Here is a 20,762-nt window from a genome sequence, read left to right as displayed (position 1 = left end):
ATATATATTATAAATATATTATTATATAATATTAATAAATTTATAATATATATTATATAAATATAATTATATTTAACTAAATAATTATATAATATAATAATATCATTATTATAAGTTTGTAACAAATTAAATTAAATATTATATATAATTAATTATAATTATACAAATGGTATAATATAAATATAAATATAATTATATAATATATAAATATTAATTGTACTAATATTTTATATAAATATAATGCATTTTAATATTAAATATAGTTATTATTATATATTATTATATTTAATATAATAAATATAATTATAATTATATAATTTATTAATATTATATACATGTATATATTATAATTATATGCACTTATATAATATACATTTATAAATATACATATATATATTATAAATATATTATTATATAATATTAATAAAATTATAATATATAATATATATATAATTATATTTAACTAAATAATTATAATATATATTTATATAATATACTAATATTATAATAAAATATATAATTAGAATATATTATATATATGTATATATTATAATATAAATATAAGTATATAAATATATAATATATATAAATATTAATTATACTAAATATTATGTAATTATAAGATTTTGGAATCACACTTGGGTTTTGGACAAAACCCACCACCTTACTAAGGAATGGTGGAATGCTAAATTTTTAGCTATCATTCCAAAATTTCAATTCCGATAGTAGTGAACCAAACATTAATCATGGGGTTTATTCCAATTCCCCATTCCGAAACCCTTTTACCAAACGCCACCTTAATCACACTGGTATCCCCGGGTTGGTATTCATTGCAAAGATTTATCTTCAGATTTTCGATATGAAATGATGACTTAACTTCCCTAGTGAGTTTTTTCAAGTTATGTTATGCTGTTTTTGTCCGCTATATTTCAATGTCAATGACCTCCTATCCAATCCAATTCATAAGCGTAACTATGAGGCGAACTCCTAATTTTTAAACGTATTTTACAACGATACCATGAAACCTTTTCCAAGGTCTTTTCTCATTTTGCAGGATCAAGTACACTAATTTCTTTTCTTTTTTTTTTTGGTCAGGTTTATGATGATCATATATATATATATATATTTGCCAACTACTTATTCAGTTTTAGGTTTGGTTCATGTTATATAAATTAACCTCCCCCCCCCCCAACACCTTCCCCCAGTAAAATGATGCTTTTATTTTTTTAACATTATGCAATAAGGGTAATCAAAAGAAGTATGACTTTGCAATTCAAATGGTAAAACAGGCAAATGTTGCCCATAATCGGTAAAAATCAACAAGTAATAAAGTTTGGTTATGAACCTAGACCACAAAAAGTAAAATTGAAGGAAGAAAAATTAGAAGAAGAAACGTAAAAATTGTAAAATTAGTTACTATATTAGTGTAGTAAAAGAGCCCTTGGTGGAAGCTGCACTTGTTTTATTATGAATTCTAACCATATAAAAATATTTGCTTGATTTTTATTGTTGAAGCTTCACTGCACACGCTAAAAATTCAGTGCATCAAAGTTCAAGTGTTAATTTTTTCGGCCCATAGTAGTTAAATACGCGCGAGAGTGGTTACTGGACTAGCACCTGAGCATCAATCCAATGCTAAAACATTTTGTCCCGGACCCATGCTTCCATTACGAAAACGAGGACACATTATCTTAATGGGCTGGGACAAGGCCCACTAGCCCACACCCAGTGAGTTGCCGCTGACGCCCCGCTGTTATATTTGGCAGTAACAATCAAAACTCCACCCACAAGAAGCTTGTGGACTGGGCAACATCTTTTAACAGACAAATCGCACATGCGCAGACAAAATTCACCTGATAGATGCAAACATCTTTAATGGTAGAACATTGAAAATCTTTAGTTTTAACAACAGGAGCCCTGTCGACAACGTCTCAGACAAATATTTACAAAGCAGAGTCCTAATAATTTGAGTAACTAGTCCAATGGATATATCCCCATTTTTTTTTTTCTTGCTTTTGGTCCAGATAGTTTGTGGGAGCTGCTTCTATTTGGGCACGGATGAATTTTCAGCTTGCTTCTCGTAGTAATGGTACATCGCTGCACCCGACAGCACTGCCAGGGTTAAGGCTTGAGCATGCATCCTATCAAATAATCGTGCAAATAAGTCCAATCAGTCAAATAATGGTGAGTTCCCAAGATCGGACAGCCTCCATATGGCGAGGTAATGCTCAAATAAGCCATTAAAGAGTTAAATTATCTAGAAGAAGAAGAAGAGAATTATTAGTACCTAGCATGAATGAGCCTAACGCTGGGCTTGAATGGAGTCGATCTAGCACGTGAATAAGCCAGTGAAGCACCCATTGCCGATGCCCACAGCGTTCCTGCAGAAAATACACAACTTAGAAGCGGGTTTAATTTGTTTCCAGTTTCTTGATCACCATTCAGAACCATTAAGGATAATACAATCGACGGAAAGGGGTTGAGTTTTGATACAGAAAACTGACCAATGCTGGTGAGTTTGTGTTCAGCAACCCAAGATCGGACAGCCTCCATATTGCTAGGTAGTTGTCAAAATAAAATGGTTTCTGGTGCCCTCCTGCTCTATCTGAGCGAGAGACTATCAAGTTCACCTACTCTATAGATGGAAGAAAAGATATGGAAAGGGTTGAATATTTATAGACCAGAATTAGTAGTATTACAGGCGGTGGATATTGGGAGAGGTGCCCTTTTAGTTTGGTGGGGGGGGTGGTGAATCCGGTGATGATAGTCAGGGCAGCCCTTGGTTTTGATCTCTCTTTTCTTGGACCGCGAGGACAAATGTTCTTGAGTTGTTAGCGCCTAGCGGTGGAGTTCGATGAAACCACTGGCTACACTTGCCCTGGTTTTTTATGCTCTGTCATTATTTCCGGAGTACAATCATTTAATTTGTTCCCTGGCTATTTGAGCCCTCAGTTTTTAAATCTCATCCAACGGCCCCCAACCGACTTTTTCGGAACTTCTCAGATGACCCAACTGTAGCTTTGCATCGAATGTCTGGTTACTTGTCTGCTTGAAACTATTAGTTGCGGTGAAGTTTGGACAAGTTTTTCATCTCCTTTTCTTCTGCACTTCCTTACAATTTTGCATTTTAATATACTGTATAACATTTTACATTTGGGTGGTTTTCCTTCTCCTTTCCCCTTTTTTGGATCAAAATTCAAGACGCACAAACGAGCTGAGTCGAGTCAAACTTTGACCTAATAGAATCCAATTCTTACTAAATTTCACTAATCTCGAACTCAGCAAGCTCTCAATACAAAGGTCGAGCTTGAGCTCGAGTTTAAAAAAAATAATAATTATTTTATTTTTTAAAAATGATTAAAAAGTGAATAAAATAGTAACTTTTCTTTTAAAAAATAAAATACTATGGATATATATGTAATTTCACTATTATAAATAAATAAATATATATATAATCGAGTTGACTCACAAGTTAACGAATTGAATATTTTTGAATTCCAACTTAATTTGATTAGTTTGAACTTGATTTGAGCTGCTTGCAAACGATTAGATTCATATGCAATTCTATATATATTATTACAATCCTGTTAAATGACGGGATAATTTGGTACATCAGTTAGTATAACCAAATTCTTTTTTTGGCAGAGAAAAAGGAACAAGCCAGATGAACCTGTAAAACCCCGAACGCATACATGGGGTGTTGCTTGAACCTTGTTATTTAACTTTATCCAACTTCCAAATTTTTCGAACAATTATTTTACTGTTTATTTTGCGTTAGGATTCATAGTTTTTCTCTATTGAAAATATAAAAGTGCGCATATTTTATCATAACTCGGTAAACATGCCCCGAGATCACGTGACAATTTAACGTGTAAAACACTGGTTCAACCGTTTAACAAATGAAAACCTGCCGACATTAGTGCGCAAACCGCTGGTTTTAGTTAAGGAAAAAATTTAGGTTCTATTTTGGTTGCAGTTTCAAGTGTTTTTAGGAGTTGTTAAGAAAAAAAACATCACATAGCGTGGTACGCAGGCATAATTAAGTGAAAGAAATAATATGTAATGTACGTGAGAGAAGTAAGGTTTTGTTTTTATTGTCATTCTCCTCCAAAAAAAAGTTTTGCATTTGTTGTGAGCGTATTTTTTAATTATTTTTTCCTTACATACATCAAATTGTTATAGTATATTTTTTATAGAAACTTCAGAAAATAGAAATCCATTAAAAATTTTAAAAAAAGAATTAAACAATGTTCTAAGAAAATATTCACATAAAGTTTTTTTTTTTTTTAAGTAGCTACCAAAACAAGCTTTTAGCTCTTTGAGTAGGTCTATTTAGTACTAAATCTTCCCTAAGCAAAATGAATTAGTAACTTAAGTGGTAGACCGTCACAAATTTTTTTGTAGCCAACAAGAAAACAATAATGATAATCCTCATTTCTGCTCATGTCATTCATCTTATCAGACGTTAGTATGTTTTCCATGATTAAAAATAAAAATTATTTTTTTCTAGATAAGCTCAGCGATAAGTTTACCTTTGCTTGAATAATAATTTTCTCTCTCTTTTGGTCCTAGACAGACTCCCAATCTCACGAAAGAAAAAGGCAAAAAGAAAAAGCTTAATAGTCAGAATTAGAAAGTTCAAAATTACCTAACTCATTTGCTGCCAGTTTGACTTGGGTTTAGACCAATTTTTCCAATTGCATGAAGGAGGTCAAATTAAAACCACTTTTTCCAATGGCTCAGTGGCCACTAGGGAGGGACTTCCTCCCTCCTTGGACTGTTGGTGAGGGTTCAAATCTCGCCAGCAGCGAAAAAAATCTAAGGGTTGTATCATAGCACTCTCTTGATTTAGTTGGGTCTGTATACCCACTAGCCTCTACAAACAGTCTCGTTAGGCTCTCCCTCCTCCTAGATTAGAATAGAGTAAATTATATAAATGTATCGTTGTTGAAAAAAAAAAGAATGAAGGAGGTCAAATTAACGTGAGTTTGTCATGGTCTTGGATAGTTAGGTACTTATCAATTGTATCACTGCTCAAGTTCTACCAGCAACAGCAAGGGAACAAGATTGCGGTTTTTGAAAAGCCCATTGGGCATGCTGCGGCCTACTAAATTGCCATTCCATCCAAGATAGCGATTTCACCATGAGGCCCGGTTCACTGGATAGTTGATTCCCTTCGGCCAGCAGAAAAGGAAAAAGGGAACACCAGTGTCACCCTCGTTCCCAACGACAAATATTGGAACATCAAAATATTCAATTCCTTGAAGTTGACCTTTGACCAAAAAATATATATATATATATATATAATTCCTTGAGGCATGATCATGATGGTTTGCCAAAGATTAATAGTAGTTCTAATTAGCTAAAACCTATGATGGTTTTTGAGATTGAGGATCAAACCTTTACAAATGTGAGGATTCTGTAAGAATTTCACTGGACAAAATAATAATTGACTGATTAATTATCCGTTCTTTGAAATCTCGTTCAATTTTTATATGTCAAACGGGTTTTTTACACTCTTGTCCTTTAAAATCTAGTTCTAATTATGTTTTTTTTAAAACGTATGTATCTTCATTTTTTTTGGTTCCCCAACAAACTGCAATACCTCCTTAACCAATTAATTAACTTTCCAAAAAGTCAACTTACATCTTCAAACTGGATTATAGGTTAAATTTTAAACAAAGCACCTTGTAAATTAAAAAGACAATTAAGGGTGGGCACTGTGCCGTGAGTGCTCCCTAGTCCCTCTCTTGCAAACCAATAGATTATGTAGAGTTTAGTTAAAAAAGCTAAGGAAACTTTGTCCTTTTAACAATTACTGCAGATTTATGAAAAGAAAAACCTATAACACAAAGGGAATAGTGATGGGTTTTTCTGAATTGTATTTTAGAAATTTTTGTTGAAAAATATATTGTAACGATTTGATACATATAAAATAAAAAAATATTCAAAAATATATTGATGAAAAACATTAATTTTTTTTTTTTACGAAAAATTGCAACCCAAATGTCGAAGAAAGCAGAAGAAAACGCTTCGAGGGCTACTGCTCCTACAGGCTACAGCTTTCTCTCTCGTGGGCATTGGACAAACTTCTTGTGAACGTTTTCTTCTTCTAAAATCAGGTTGAAATTTACCAGTTTTTCCCGCCAATTGCCATACTAACTAACCGACTCAGATGCAGTATATTTAGTGAAGCCGCACCATTTTGGGTAGCTAATTGTGGAATGGGAAGAAATGCAGAGGATTAAACGCCACACAACCAAAATCCCTTCTGCTGCTGCTAGCAGGAGCAGTAAATCCGTCAACAACAACGAAATCAGTTGCAGCGCCAATAGTAATGCTACTGTGAGGAAGCCATTATCGGACCTTAGTAATTTCAATCTCATCCCTACTGATACTCTTCGCAAGCTGGTTTCTTCTAATTCGGTTTCCAATTCCGAAACCCATTCTCTCTTGCTCAAATCCCAGACTTCTATTTTCCCTATTTCTCAAAAACCCCTAATTTCGGGTTCCCACAAACACAACGACAATCCCAAGTCCGACACTAGGTCTGGAACCAGCGTCGGCTCATCCAACTTCGGCAATGATCCTAAGACTAAACCTCAAAACCCTACTCCTGTTCGTCATCAGCTTCCCCCTCGTTCTTCCACAAATCCTAGTATGTAAACGCGCATTTATGGATGTTTACTTGTATCTTTCGTTTCTGGTTAATCTTAATTAAATTCCAATATCCTGGGTTTGATATATGGTTACTGGATATTATATATCAGTTATTGAATTTCTGCCTGTAATTACCTAGTTGTAATGCATTATTATGCGCATATTTTCAATTCAAATCCATGGGTTGTGCATGGATAAATCCTCCTTCTGACATTTTTTTCCCCTCGAATGCCTTCTACTGGTTTTTTTTTTTTAAAAAAAAATTCAATTGTGCTTGTGCCTTTTGATTAGGCTTCGGTTGTTCTTTATAGTTTTAATGGGCATTGATTTGATTGTTCTGCTTTCAACAAATAAAAAAAAAAAAATCTAGGTAATTAAGATGAGAATGATTTTGTTTTCAGAACCAGAATTTTGTTACCAATCTTCTGTTATGTAATTTCTAGCAACAGAATTGTTTTAGTTATCAAATCGTGGATCTTAACTTCCAGGTTTTTGGTGCTCATAATTGGTCATTACTATTCATATTACGTACTGGTACTCTTCTAATGTATTTGTTCTCTAGTATATCTACTTTTGACTTCTTAGCTCTTGTATGTCACAGAGTTGGTATCAAGCTACTGCTTAAGATGCTTTTCACCTTGCCTCTTGTTCATTTCTCAATATGTTTTCTGTTTCAAGGCATGTCTTAACCAAAACGAACGTCCTATGCCAATATTCTGTCCTGATATGCGTAGCACTGTTTTGACTTTTCCGCAGGTGATGAGGGCAGTGAACTTGTAATCTATAGTCGAAGGCGGGGAGAAAGGAAGCACGATGTATTACCCAAAACTTCGACCCCCTTTGAGAAAAAGAAGAATGAGGAAAAAGCAGCGTCTGTTCCTTTAAGTTCTACCCCTGCTGAGAAGGCAAAGAATAAAGGGAAGGCAATTGCTATGCCTTTTGATTCCATTGCTGCTGAGAAATCAAAGGATCAAGGGAAATTGGTTACTGTGCCCGTTGATTCTATTCCTGCTGGGAATTCAAGGGATAAAGAGAAGGGAATATCTGCATCTTTTAGACCTTCCAATGTTGAGAAGACAAGGGATAAGGGGAAGGATTTTTATGTGCCTTCTAATTCCACTCCTGTAGAGAAGATGAGGGACAAAGGGAAGGCAATTGCTGTGCCTGTCAATTGCACTCTTGAAGAAATGGAGGACAGAAGAAGGTCTACCGCTGTGCTTATTAACAGCGAACAGTTGACGAAACAAAGGGAGAAAAGACTAGCAGATGCTATGGTTCAGAGTTGTCCTCCCTTGTTAAAATCTGGCAAATTTGGGTATATCTCTCTTCTCTTGCGCTGACACATTACTCATCCATGCGTCCATCCACTCACACTTGACCTAACAGAGACTTTTACTTTTACTAGTTAGAGAAATACTTGTGCAATATGCTGTTGAAAGTGTTAAGTACCTTAGAATTGTGGAGTTTCAGATGACTGAGATCATTGAGAAAGGGTAGGAATATCTGCTGTTATTGAATCCCATAAACCAGTGGTTTATCTTTTGTCAAACTTTTGCAACAATTGTTTATGTTGTTTGAACCAATCTGTTTAAGTGGAAAAGTTTGTCATTTCATGCTTGACTAAAGATCCCTTATGCAGGACCCACAGCTTGGGTTTAATGCTTGTGTTATTGCTTTGATTTTTACTTTCTAAGACTGTAAGGAGATATTAGTGCGTTGGAAATTGAAATTCTTGTAATTTGCAGTATTCAGGCTTCACGTGGATTACTTAGTACAGTTTGTGGCTTTTTTTGGCAACTTTGATTTTTCTAGTTGCAACAAAACGTAAAGTTTTCTAATGTATAGTTCAGGTTTGATTCTGGAGAATGATTACAACCACATCTTCTGCCTGATGCCTGTATTGAATTCAATTGTACATTAGCTTGCAATGCACCTATATTGTTAACTCCATCACTTAAGCCTGGAGTGAATTGGTGATCAGTCTCAAGTTCTCTGCCCACGTCTATTACTTTGGCTGATACCCCTCATATTGGTGGTTGTCTTAATAGGAATGAATTAAATCAAGCGGGAGATGATATGCTATCAAAGTCGTGGACAGGTCTTCAAGGAAAGCACAAAAAGGTTTGTTAGACAATTCTATCATCATTTTGATTGAATTCCCCCAGCCTCATTGGCTCGCTTACAAATAAAAAATTAATCTACTGATTCAACTGTCAATTTCTATTTTTGCTGACCTTGACCTTAGTCATTATCCCGTTCTTCTATTTTCTTCATGCTATGCTGTATGATGTTAATTGACATATCAGACTGGTGCTCCTAATCTTTATCCATTTCATACGGATGGGGGAATTTTGCTGTAGACAGAGTGATATTGATTTTTGCTGATGTCAATTGCATTGACCGTCTGTATTATATTGGCCCATTTTTAAATGCCAAGCGTTAGACCATTTAACTTCATAGTTCTAAATCTATTTCCAGAATACTCTAGCTAGTCTGAATGGACGGGGCTTTTTATTTTGGACACAGAACTGTTAGTCTTCCTCTTTCCCAGCCTTGGGAAATGCTAAGATGAAACTTTTGTACGGAAGGTGAAAGGGAAATGTCGAATATAGTGGAAGTCATTTGTAAATTTGTATACAGAACTCTTTGATGCCACTTTTAGTTTTGTTGCAAGTGTCTGCCTTGCTGTAATGTTGTCTACAAAATGATGTTCATGCAGAGAAAGTGCCCAGGAAAGCAATCTGCTTCTGAAGGTTCCTTATCACCAGAATTTGTTAAGAAGATGAAGGCTTACTTTGAAGAGGTTGATGCATTTGAACTGCCAGTTGAGGAAGTTTCGGACCATGATCTGGAATGAGGAGGGGGGAAAGTGATAGCAGATACATAAGAGCTCTACCCTGGTCCGCTGATGTTGTTTGTATAGTCACACTTACATAGAATCGCACACGCTCTTGAAACTTTGGCCAGTTGCATGCGAATTACATTAGTCTCAGGTGATTTTTCTTAACCTTGGGTGTATATCGGTGTCATAATAGTAGAAAACTCAAAAGAGATGCTCCCGCTGTATAATGAATGTTTCAATCAACGAGTCAGCTAGATTCTGCAGTAAACTATTTTACTGGCATGTTTTTATACTTGGCACGCCGTTAACAGGCACCCTCTACGCCACAAACACCCGCGCACTGCTGAGTAGAAGGTTCTTTTGAGAGTCAGAGACCCTCCCCTGCCCATTGCATTCATTCAGAGGCACCCACGCACTGCCTCAGAAGGCGTAACGAGTTGGCTGAGCATTTTTTTTTTTAAGAAGGCGAATGTCACTAGACAAGCACGGTGTGTTGCTGAGCCGGTTTACGTTTAAATTCCAGAGCTGGCAACTCGTACTAAAGTAGAAATGGACCACTTTTTATTTATTCTGCATTTGTAAGCGGGCACTGGAGCGGCCCAACAGAGAAAGAGAAAGAGAGTGAGACTGGCGTGACAACTCAAACTTGGCGTTTTAAGGGCCCCTGGTCCCAGACCGGCAGGCCTCACGGCCCAGATAGTGACAAAAATTGTTTCTTTTTCTCTTATAAGTTGACTCGCTTGATCGCTCTCTTTCTTAATTTCCCTGCTTGATCTTTTTATAATCATGGCAGGTTAACAGCTAAACTGATACTATGAGCTTCTTGTGCCCTTTTCGTTTTAAGCTACCCCGAAAAAAGGACCTCTGTTGGTGTAGGCCTGGGACTGGGATTGACAAACAAGCACTATCTAATTAATTTCCTTCACTTTTCCTGACAAACAAGCACCATCCAATTTTTCTGAACATGACGACGACAGAAATCTAATAATTGGTAGGTGTGAGATGGTGTAACGAAGAATTAGGGAACCGGAGTTACTGATTAGTTCCACTTTGCCTGTCATTAAGTAATTATGGCACCTTTTTGCTCGACAACCAACTAGTGGGAAAGGCACACCTTGTGAGAGTGCAAATCAGAAAAAGTTTTTCTCGGTGACGAGGTTTTTTTTTTTTTATGACAAAGGTAGAAGTTATTAGAAGTTTGATTTGAAAAAAAAAAAAAAAGTTATTGAAAGTTTTTTTTAGAAGGAGGTTATTGGAAGTTAAAATGAAAGGAGTTACGAGAAGATGTTGAAACTGAATAGAATAAATTCTTACTTATTTGAGAGTAAAATTGAAATAATAAATGATGACAAAAAATTTTAACACAAGTCTCATGCTTCATACATAGAAAATAAAACTCCAAATAATATTTTAGGCCTATTGATTCCACGTAAGATGCATCTTCCCGTTAACTTACAGACAAAAACATCAGTCAAGCGAATCTCCATGTTCTTTTCTTCCGCTACAGAATCCCTTGTCTGGAACTTTCTCTCTCCACCCGTTTTCTTTCTGGAACTTGCCTCAATTTTCTTTTTCTTTTTCTTCAAATTTTCATTACCAAAAATATTCTAACAACTTTGTTCCAAACTGCAATTGAGGGGTTGTCTAAGGGGTATAGAAAGTCATGGAAAAAGAAACCCAGTAAAAGAAAGAGATTATTTCTTGTTCTGCGTTTGTTTTGATTTTTTTTTTTTTTTTTTGCCTATCTTGTTTGAGACTAGAGGGATGGTGATTCTGTATTAGGTCGACTCCTATGCTGCTTATGGAGAACGTGATGCACACCATTAGATGTGCACGATAATAAGAAAGCTGTAAGTTAAAAAAAATGTAAATATTAATTGGTATATTTGTTCTCGTTGGAGAGTATTGTTGAACTGAGGAAGAATCATTTATGGGGATAATTTTTGGAATCTTGAATTGATGAAGAATCATATATGGAGGTTTTGGAATATAATGGAAGTTTAAAGGGGTGGATAACGAAAGAAAATTTTGTGAAAAAAAAAAATTTTTTATTAAAAAAATTAGGCTTAATAAATGTCTGTTCGCTAACTAACAAATGTTAGCAGGGGAAGGTCCGGATTAGGTGTTAAAGTGGAAAGGATTATATATGATAGTAGATTTCGGATTCAAAATCTCTCGTTTATTCCAAAAAAGAAAAAAAAAACTAACAAATGTTAGTGGCGGAGTTTACATCAACTTTAACAAATGAATTTGATCATGTAGCTGGTTAGGTATGACTAGTTAGTCTATCTACTAGACATATCTGGTAGTTGTTGAATGACCTCCATGAAACTTGCAGATAACATGGTACAAGGAAGGCAATTGCTGAGCCTTTTCTATTCCACTACACCTGGAATATGGATAAGGGAAGGAAATGCATGCACCTTTTAGATCATCCAATGTTGAGGAGACAAGGGATAAGGGAAAGACAAATAGACAATTCCTGTGCCTATCAATTGCCCGGAGGAGGAGGACGAAGAAAAGTTACCGGTCTTCTCTCATAGAGAAACCCCTGCCACTGTTTCCAGTGACCCTCCTATCTTAAAGAATCTCTCCGTTTTTCTCTCACCGGCAGCAAATATCTCAAGGTGCGCATCCAGCTATTCATCCACCCACGCTTGACAGAATCAAAAGTTGTTCTTTTGCTCCTGAGTGTCCCATTTTCTTTGCAATGCATATGACTGAAATTGTTAGTTCCTTTCAGATTGGACAGCAGCATTCGGTTTCTTTGTTGGATCCAGAGATGGTGAATATCTTGATAAGTTGATTCATGACAGATGCTTAACGTATCTAGAATCTTTTGTCAAATTTGCGCTGCAATGATCGGTTACAATCGACCAACCATGTTTGTTTTTTCTTTCCATAAACAAACATGTGGTATTCCATATTCGGTAAAAATTGTCACCGATCGCTTGTGAATTTTGCTAGTTTAAGTTGATTCCTCTTGTTTGATTCTCTCATAGAATTAGAATTCAACGAGAATTTGCAGTTGCACCATAGAAAAAAAGAAGAACTCAAGCCTTTTTTTTTGATCGACAGAAATAGGAAGTTGAATATTCACAAGAAACGGGTTTCTCCCAATGAATCATTGAGACGTATGCAACAATCGCTAAACTAATCCGACACATTTTCATGAACATATTTTTTAAACACGTTACATCTAGTCTATGTTTGCGGAAAACGCATGGAGGCTGAAACGAAAAAACTTTTACGGGGCTAACGTTGGAAAAGAATGCTGGGTACATTTGGGCTAGTCATGCTTATCCTGAATCGAATCATTGTCCGCGGAAACTTTGGATATTAACATCGCGTCAAGCGGCGCTGTACTGCGGTCCGTGCCTCGGTCCAGATGTCTATCCTTTATTCTTCAATTTCCCAGTGCCTGTTTCAACCAATTGATGCAGGCTAGCAAGAGAATAACAATTTGCCCACACCCACAGCCATATCCTGTTTTTCATATGCACCCACTGTTCCTTTGTATGTGCGAAGGTGGGTAAGCAACCGGCCTTCGTGGATATGGTTGCTCTTAATCTCGGCCACAAGGCCGATGGGAAGCTTTCCGAGCCAATATCATTGTGGTCTATATAAGACACTCCCATTGGACATATTCCCCACTACGCCTCTACAAATGTAGCTTCTTAACTCGGGAAACCTTTGGTCAATTGCCGATCACCAATGTTGGCTATCCTTTTGAGAGAGAGAGAGAGAGAGAGAGAGTTTAAAGGGAAGCAAAATGGCAATTGGTTAGTTTTATTATGGTCAAAAGGAGGCATGAATTAAAGAGGGACATTTATCATCTTATGCTTGCATAACGTGCATCAAGACTTGAACATTTTAAAGAATCTAAGAAAGTCGATCATGGTCTATATAAGAATCTCCTCTGTCATCCACAAAAAAAACTAACGATCTTTTATAATTTCTTTATGCATGTCATTGTGAAATGTCACTATTATCAGCTAGAGTAGCAATAATTACAATGGCCAGGTTTGGGAATTGGGATACATGCATGCCTATGAGGAAGTTTGGGATTGTTGCTTTTGCCGATGCGATTGCCCTCACTTTTATGCAATGCAAGGTCCGAAAATAACACAACCATTCGACTTTGCTCTAGTGGTTAGAGAGAGCAAGAGAGCTCTAAGCTCTCTCGCGATTTTTTTTTTTTTTTTTGTTTTTTAATCCGGAACATGCCTCGACCCGGGTTCGAGTCGGCACACCAAATCGGAGGAAAGACGATAGCCCCATACAGCTTTCTCGAGCGAGTCAGGATGTGCAGCGCAGCGGGCACGAATCGAACCACGGTCAGTGGGAAAACCAGCAACTCAAGGCCGGCCCTTCAACCGCTGCGCCATATGCCCTGGGGGCACTCTCTCGTGAATTAAGTTAGGCGTGCATAGAAAAGCTCTCTCGTGCGTCAAGTTATGTGTTCAAATCTCATTTGATGCAGTAAGAAGAAGTATATTGCTTTTAGGTAAAAAAAAAAAAAAAAAAGGTTTCGAAACTGATTAATTGGTTAATTACAACTTCTGCAAAATAGTTGATTATTTGACATGGGAAATTTATTGAACGCATTCATCCTTGTGTCCTTTCCTTTTTCTTGATAATTACCAGCTCCGGTACTCGGCAAAGTATTGAACACTATTCTAAACCGGGAAGCGAAGTGCATCAAGAGTTAGTTATAAGGTAAATCAAACATTTCTTTAAATACTTTGAAGCTGTTTGGATGTGTAATACTTTTACTAAAAAACAATCTTTTGATTGATAAAAGTAGCTTTGGCATGTTTGGTGAGTATCATTCTATAAACTTCAGAGTAGGATTTTTGGTTCTAAAAACAATTGTAGCAAAAGTTCAATTTTAGTATGTTTTAGAATAGTTTTGCGTTTTAAAAAATACCACATAAAATTTAATTATTTTATCTTATACAATGAATTAATAAAGAGATAAATATAATTAATAAGCACTTGTGGAAGTATGCATTTGAACAACATTCTTAAGTACTTAATAAGTACTTCCATACTTTTATTATAAGTTCTATTATGTGAGGTACTTTTTAATAAGTCATCCCAACTCCAAATCAACATTATATATATTTGATAAGGCAAAAATTATTCGGATGGCATTCAATGTCCAAGCTTCCTATCCAATTTCTCTGCCTAATTAAATAGGCAACCATTTTGTTTTAAATTCTTGTGGTTCTCCCTTTTTACTTTATTTTGAGGGTGAGTGGACCATCCATTTTCCCTTAACACTCACTTGCGCCATAATTTTTTTTGTAGTTTTATTACTTTATTCTTTGTCTCTAGATTCTAGAAACTATAAATTTCTTTATTCTCCTGTTTGTGAATTAAAAAAGCATTTAATTCCAAAACAAAACAAAAGCAGCCTGCAAATCCTGACACTAATTTTCCTTCACATTTCCTTACAAACCTGAAAATCAACTAACAAAATATGTACTATTTTCAATTTTTTATTTTTTTTTCTCGGTACTAATCATGATAGAAAAGACTTTTGTTTGCTACCATTTTGTTATTAATCTTGAGATATGAATAACTTTTTGAACGTCGCAGCTCTTCATCGATGAATCCCCAGTTTTGTTATCTTTTCTTCTCACAAGTCGTCACCCTCGCTCGCAAATACGTATGGTTCTGCCAATTCCCCACTCAAGCAAGCCCATACGATCGGATCACGCGGGTTCAAGTCGGCTGCAGAAGAAAGGGCAACTGGTTCGACAGGATCAACCTCGATTTCTGGCCAATTCCCAAGTATTTCCTGGTCATTGACTTGTGTCAACTATTTTGAACCAGATTGGAGACATTTGACTTTGTCAAAACTGATGCATCACTCCCAAAAAAAAAAAAAAAGTCTCCCGTACTGTACAATGACAATCCCCAGAAGCCCAAGTTATCGAAACACAAACCGGAGAAGTACAATTCTAGGTTCTCCAAATCCAGATACTGATTTCCTTCTCTCTCTCCTTTGTTTTTTCGGAATCTCTTTCCCCAGTGTCTACCTATTCTTTATCAATTTTCGATTTAATTATTTTTTTAATTTTTACAACATTCTTTTTAAAATTCTCTGGGGAAACTAGAGTACTAAATGAGGGCGAGTTTTTGGTTTTCAAACTCGACCCATTAAGTTATCGAGCTAAACTCGAACTCGTTAATGTAATGAGTCGAAAATTGTGTTTAAGCTTGGTTTATTATAGCTATATCGGTTCAAATTCGAGTTTAAGCTTGACTCGTATTGAAGCCGAACTCGAACAAATTCGTGTTCTAAAAAACTAAAATGTGCTTGTATACTTTGCAATTAAAAAACTATAACCAACTTAATTTCCATATTGAATGAGAAAATTTTCACCAAATATAAGAAGATTACCGATATTTAAACAAAATAAAATTCTAAACAATCGAGACAAGATAAATCTACATAATTACTATGAACAATTAGTAATATTGGTTTTAAATAAATGTACGAACGAGCTTACACTAACTATTCGTGAGTCGACCAAGCTCGGCTGGTTTATAAACGAGTCTCATTTACTGTTTGACCCCAGATCATGTAATTAAACAACGAGTCGAACTTGAACTTATTCGATTCGAGTCAGACTAAACTCACGAACTGCTTCTTCATTTAACAACTTTAGGAGAAACTACCTCTGGTCCTTGACTATTGACCCAATGTTTGGGAAATGGAGTGCCAATGTCATCAGTACTCTTAATATCTTCTCGTTATCTGTAATTGAAAATTGAGTGATCTGTGTAATTGTGGTCTGTGTGTGTTAGGTCAACTTGAGGACCAAATAGTTGTGGAGTCGACACAAACGGTATGTGCCACAATTTATATACTCCTCTGATATGAAAAACAACAAAACTAAGTGGAGGAATCATGATATGATATAGCTTTTCGGCTGGTCTATTTAATTTGTAATCCCCAGGTTTCGTTCTCGGGCCAGACATTATAACCAGACATGAAAATTTTTGGACGGTTATATGAGGATTAAAGTTATGATTTGTCCATATCAATCCCACCACTGATTGGGATCTAAATCGTCTTACCATGTCACTACAGAAAATAAATAAACTCCAGGAAGTTCGTGATACTTATTCACCGTGAAAGGGGCTTTCTTTCACACCCTTTGCATCACGTAGACGCCTGGACGGTGGCAAAGGAAACCCAGGACAAAATACGTAATATACGGTTCAACTAAAAAAGCCAAAAGAGAGAGAGAGAGAGCCATTACCCAATGTCCTGTAATGAAATATGGTTCATTTTGTTGAAAATTTGATACAAACAGCATCTCTGTTCTGTTGTGTGTGTGTGTGTGTGAATATACTTGTCCTTTGTGCAGTGAGACTGTGGTAGCTAAAAGTGTGGGAGACCTCATAGGCCTTAGTTGAGGCCATCACTAATTTTGGAGCATCATCATTTCAGACGTTCGGTGATCCCCTCTCTGGAAAAGATCTTGGACATATTGCTGGTAAGGACTTCTGTATGTAGACCGAATCTGCATAGATGTCTCCCAGACTCAGAGAAGATGTGAACCTCAAGTGAATTCCATTTGTAAGGCCTACAATTCATTCATGTGAGAATATCCATGCATGTAGATTACGGTTTATGATCTCTAACCAGTTAATAAGCCTAAGCCCCAGTATTTGGCCATTATAACTTTTTGAACAGAATATGTGAGGGAGACATGACACTCGGCAAAGGAAGACAAGTTGCTACAATTATAAGCGAAACAGTTTTCGATGGTATGCGGTTTGTAGTATTTTGATAGGGGAATCTATATATAAAAGAGAGTGAGTGACATGGTACTTAATCAACTCTAAGTAGTTCCTCTTGTCTTCTAAGTTCTTAGTCGCATTGATTTGCTTGCGATAATTGAAAAGATAGGTGTGACAAGATACTGAAAGAATCCCTTTTTGTTCAACTTTGTGATTGATAGCCTGCTGAGACCATCCATTGCTCAAGTGGCCAAAGTCCATGTATCGATGAACCAGTAAATCTCTGATGCGATTTTCTGAGTGTATGTACGGTGATGAACTTCACCGGTTGCTCTCAGAACATGGGATGGGGCAAGCAAGCTCCGTGCTCTAGGACCATTCGTGTTATAATCAAATAGCATCAAACATAGAATTATTTATGCATGCAACACCAACAAGCTTCGTTAAGTTAATTTATCAGATATTTAAAGTTTTACACATAAAAAGGGTTTGAATTTTGAAACCAAATTAAAATAAGCCTGTAAAGAATATATGCCCCAAAAAATCGAAGATTGAATGCAATTGGACGAGTCTTCGTTTATGTATGATCACCACTAGTCGAAAACCTCCATGATGTGAAGTCAAGAATGGTCCAACCTCCAAAAGCTTCGAAAGCCTTTTTTTTCCCGTCATTGTGGGGTGAACATAAAATTGAAGATTCCCCATGATGTAAATGAGACCATGCAAAAAGCCTCATGCATGCATGGTTGAAGTTTTGGCGTTGACGTGTTGGAAGATTGGTCCAGCATTCAGGTGATGAACTTTGCAGATAGAACCAGAGTTGGATGGGTCTATCGTTACCTGCAAGGCTGCAACACATATATTTGACAAGCTGCGGGGACGCTTTACGTGGTTTTGATGCCCAGTCGACTTAAGACTGTCAAACGTAAAAACTAAACACTACCTGTGACTGTGATATTAAAAGATAAGTCGTTGATAGATAGAAACCAACAGTGGACAGGGAAAGTTCTTATGGCTTCTGTTCTTGCTCCTCGATCGTCTATAACTCTCCCTTTCTGGGAAAAAGAAAACCAATAACTAAGAAGCTGTTTTTGAGGTGGAGGTTTGGGGTGTCGTCCTCTTAGATGTATCCCACATCGGGGTTGGGAGGGTTTGGATTGGTAGTTATAAGTCTCCTGTGGGACCTCAAAGGATACCGCTTTTGGAGTTCTCTCGGGGTTTAGGTTTGTAAAAATTAATGTAAGCTCTTTGGGCTTCGAAAGAAAGAAAGAAGCTGTTTTTGAAAAAACAATGATCAGGACTGTCTCTTATCTTTTTTGGTATACACTTGCATTCATTCAATCGTGGCCATCTCTGAACTTCTAGTTATTTTGGTGGTTGAGTTGGGTTGGGTTAGTGGGGACCGGGCACTTTAACACACTTCCAGAAGATTTCCGAACAGCAAAAATCTAAATAGTTAATTTCGCTGCAGCTGCACGTTACTGTAACAAGTTTTTAGACTTTAGAAATGGGATAATTTCAGAAATCTTCCTTGAGGTTTCTTAAGGTTTTACTGCCCTTCTTTAAAGTTTTAAAAATTTCATTTACCTTCCTTTTCAGCCATTGGGAACAAATTCTCACATCAGTAATGCAAAATTACTTTACTATCCTTACAACTTAGATTGTTTTTTTTTTTAGGCTGTGGTAGGGAGCTAGTGGGTATACAAAGTTACAAACCCAACTAGATCAAAAGAGTGCTCTAGCACAACCCTTAGATTTTTTTCGCTGCAGGTGAGGTTTAAACCCTCACCTACAGCCCAAGGAGTGACTTAAGTGCCTCCCTGGTGACCACTGAGCCATTGGCCCTGTGGTTCTTACAACTTAGATTGTCTTATACAGATATGCGGGGAGAGAGATAGTTAAATGTTTGCTAACTATATCAACCATAACTTGGAATGTAAAAAAATTTAATTAATTTACCATCTAAAAAATGAGCCAATACTTGTTGTATCTTTTCTTATTCATATACTTGACAAATAAAAGGTATTAGGCATAATGCACCTAACAAATAAAAAAATTCTGACATGAGAAACAATTAAGTTGTTTACAAATTAAAATAACCATAAGTTGTAATGTGAAAACAAAAAATTCTAATTTGGCATCTAAAAAGGCTCCAATACTGGGCACCCTTTTTTCGATTCAAGTGCTTGACAAATAAAGGAATAAAATATGAGTAAGTGTTAGTTCTTCTGATTCTTCTTATGATTGTGGTGATAACAAGAATCTTTAAGGTACGAGGAACAAAAAGTTTTGTTTTGTTAAATTTTGAAAGTTTTTTATTTTTGGTTGCAAAAGATAGAAATTTTTCATTGATCACGCGTAGTAATGGCCCATAACTTAAATCAAATAATTAAACTAACTAGTACAATAGCTGGGGAGCATTTTTTGGAATGTATAAATCTTCTCACACATGATATTATTTTTTATAGTTGTTATTTTTGAATTGAGCTAAATTATTATAAGAAAATCAGTTTTGAGGGAAGTTAGTGATTTTGTTCAAGAGGGTATTTCGGGGAGGTTACTCAAATTATCCCTTCAAAAATTTTATCAGCATTAGCAGCAAGTGCATGTTAGGAATCTAGTGTCATTTCAAGATTCACCTCGGAAGACGATTCCGAGAAGCAACGGCTCAAGTCCAATCATGGTTACCCTAATTAAACATCCAAGTTTGAGACGTAACCCCTGAAAATCTTGCAAATAGTTATGGATTATTGCCTCAAACAATCGTAAGGGGATTAAAACTACTCGCAAGTAGCGTTGCACACCCAAAAACGCAGATGGTGGATATAATAACAGTAATGCACAAATCATAAAATTCAGATGCTCCTTTTATTATGTTATAATGGTACGCATGCATGGGATCAAATTGCGTTGGAGCTTAGTTAGTTCCATATGGATCCAACTTCCAAGTCTTCTGCAGTTAATGCTGCACCATACACTCCAGACTGGGGTACAATACAATAAATAAGGACATTGATTAGTACTCAAGGCCCATAGGTGAACCCAAAAGTCAGTAATTGTCTTTTGGTGTAGGAATACTTTAAGTGTTGTTTATGAACTTCTTGTCAAAAAGAAAAAAAAGACCTGTTGGTGAGGTTGAAAGATCAGAGTGACTGAGTGAGTGCCCTTTAGTGCTTAGTAGAGGCTCCTGTTCCCTGTCCCTGTGTTACACATCGTTTGTTGAGTGTGTGCGTGAGTAGTACTTAAGGTCCATGGGTGCATCTAAAAGTCAGCAATTGCCTTTTGATTGTATCTTGTGGGGTTATTTTAAGTGTTGTTTATGAACTTCTTGTCAAAAAGATTAAACTACTCAACATAGACATTAAGATAATAATATGCAAAATTACAATAATTTTTCACTTGTTAATATTTCTGCCCCCAATCATCAAAATTCAAACCATTGCATCTACACCAAAAACTGTCCTCTGCAGTTACTCTTGTGATCGCAGAAGATCTTTGT

The 20,762-nt window shown here is 36.1% G+C and overlaps 1 protein-coding gene and 1 long non-coding RNA gene across 2 annotated transcripts; both read left to right on the top strand.

Moving 5' to 3' along the window:
• Nucleotides 1-6,060: 6,060 nt before the first annotated feature.
• Nucleotides 6,061-9,764, top strand: LOC113761826. Its single transcript, XM_027304977.1, has 4 exons — nt 6,061-6,658; nt 7,417-7,975; nt 8,709-8,781; nt 9,380-9,764. The coding sequence occupies exons 1-4, from the start codon at nt 6,235-6,237 to the stop codon at nt 9,515-9,517; spliced, it is 1,194 nt and encodes a 397-aa protein (XP_027160778.1). The 5' UTR covers nt 6,061-6,234; the 3' UTR covers nt 9,518-9,764.
• A 2,094-nt stretch (nt 9,765-11,858) lies between these two features.
• On the top strand, nt 11,859-12,517 carry LOC113764010. Its single transcript, XR_003467438.1, has 2 exons — nt 11,859-12,129; nt 12,246-12,517. It is a non-coding gene; the product is annotated as an uncharacterized LOC113764010 (long non-coding RNA).
• The last annotated feature ends 8,245 nt before the right edge of the window (nt 12,518-20,762 follow it).

Source organism: Coffea eugenioides, chromosome 2 (assembly GCF_003713205.1).
Source record: "Coffea eugenioides isolate CCC68of chromosome 2, Ceug_1.0, whole genome shotgun sequence".
Taxonomy (NCBI): domain Eukaryota; kingdom Viridiplantae; phylum Streptophyta; class Magnoliopsida; order Gentianales; family Rubiaceae; genus Coffea; species Coffea eugenioides.
Note: the sequence above shows the minus strand (reverse complement) of the source record. Positions and strands in the feature narration are given on the sequence as shown.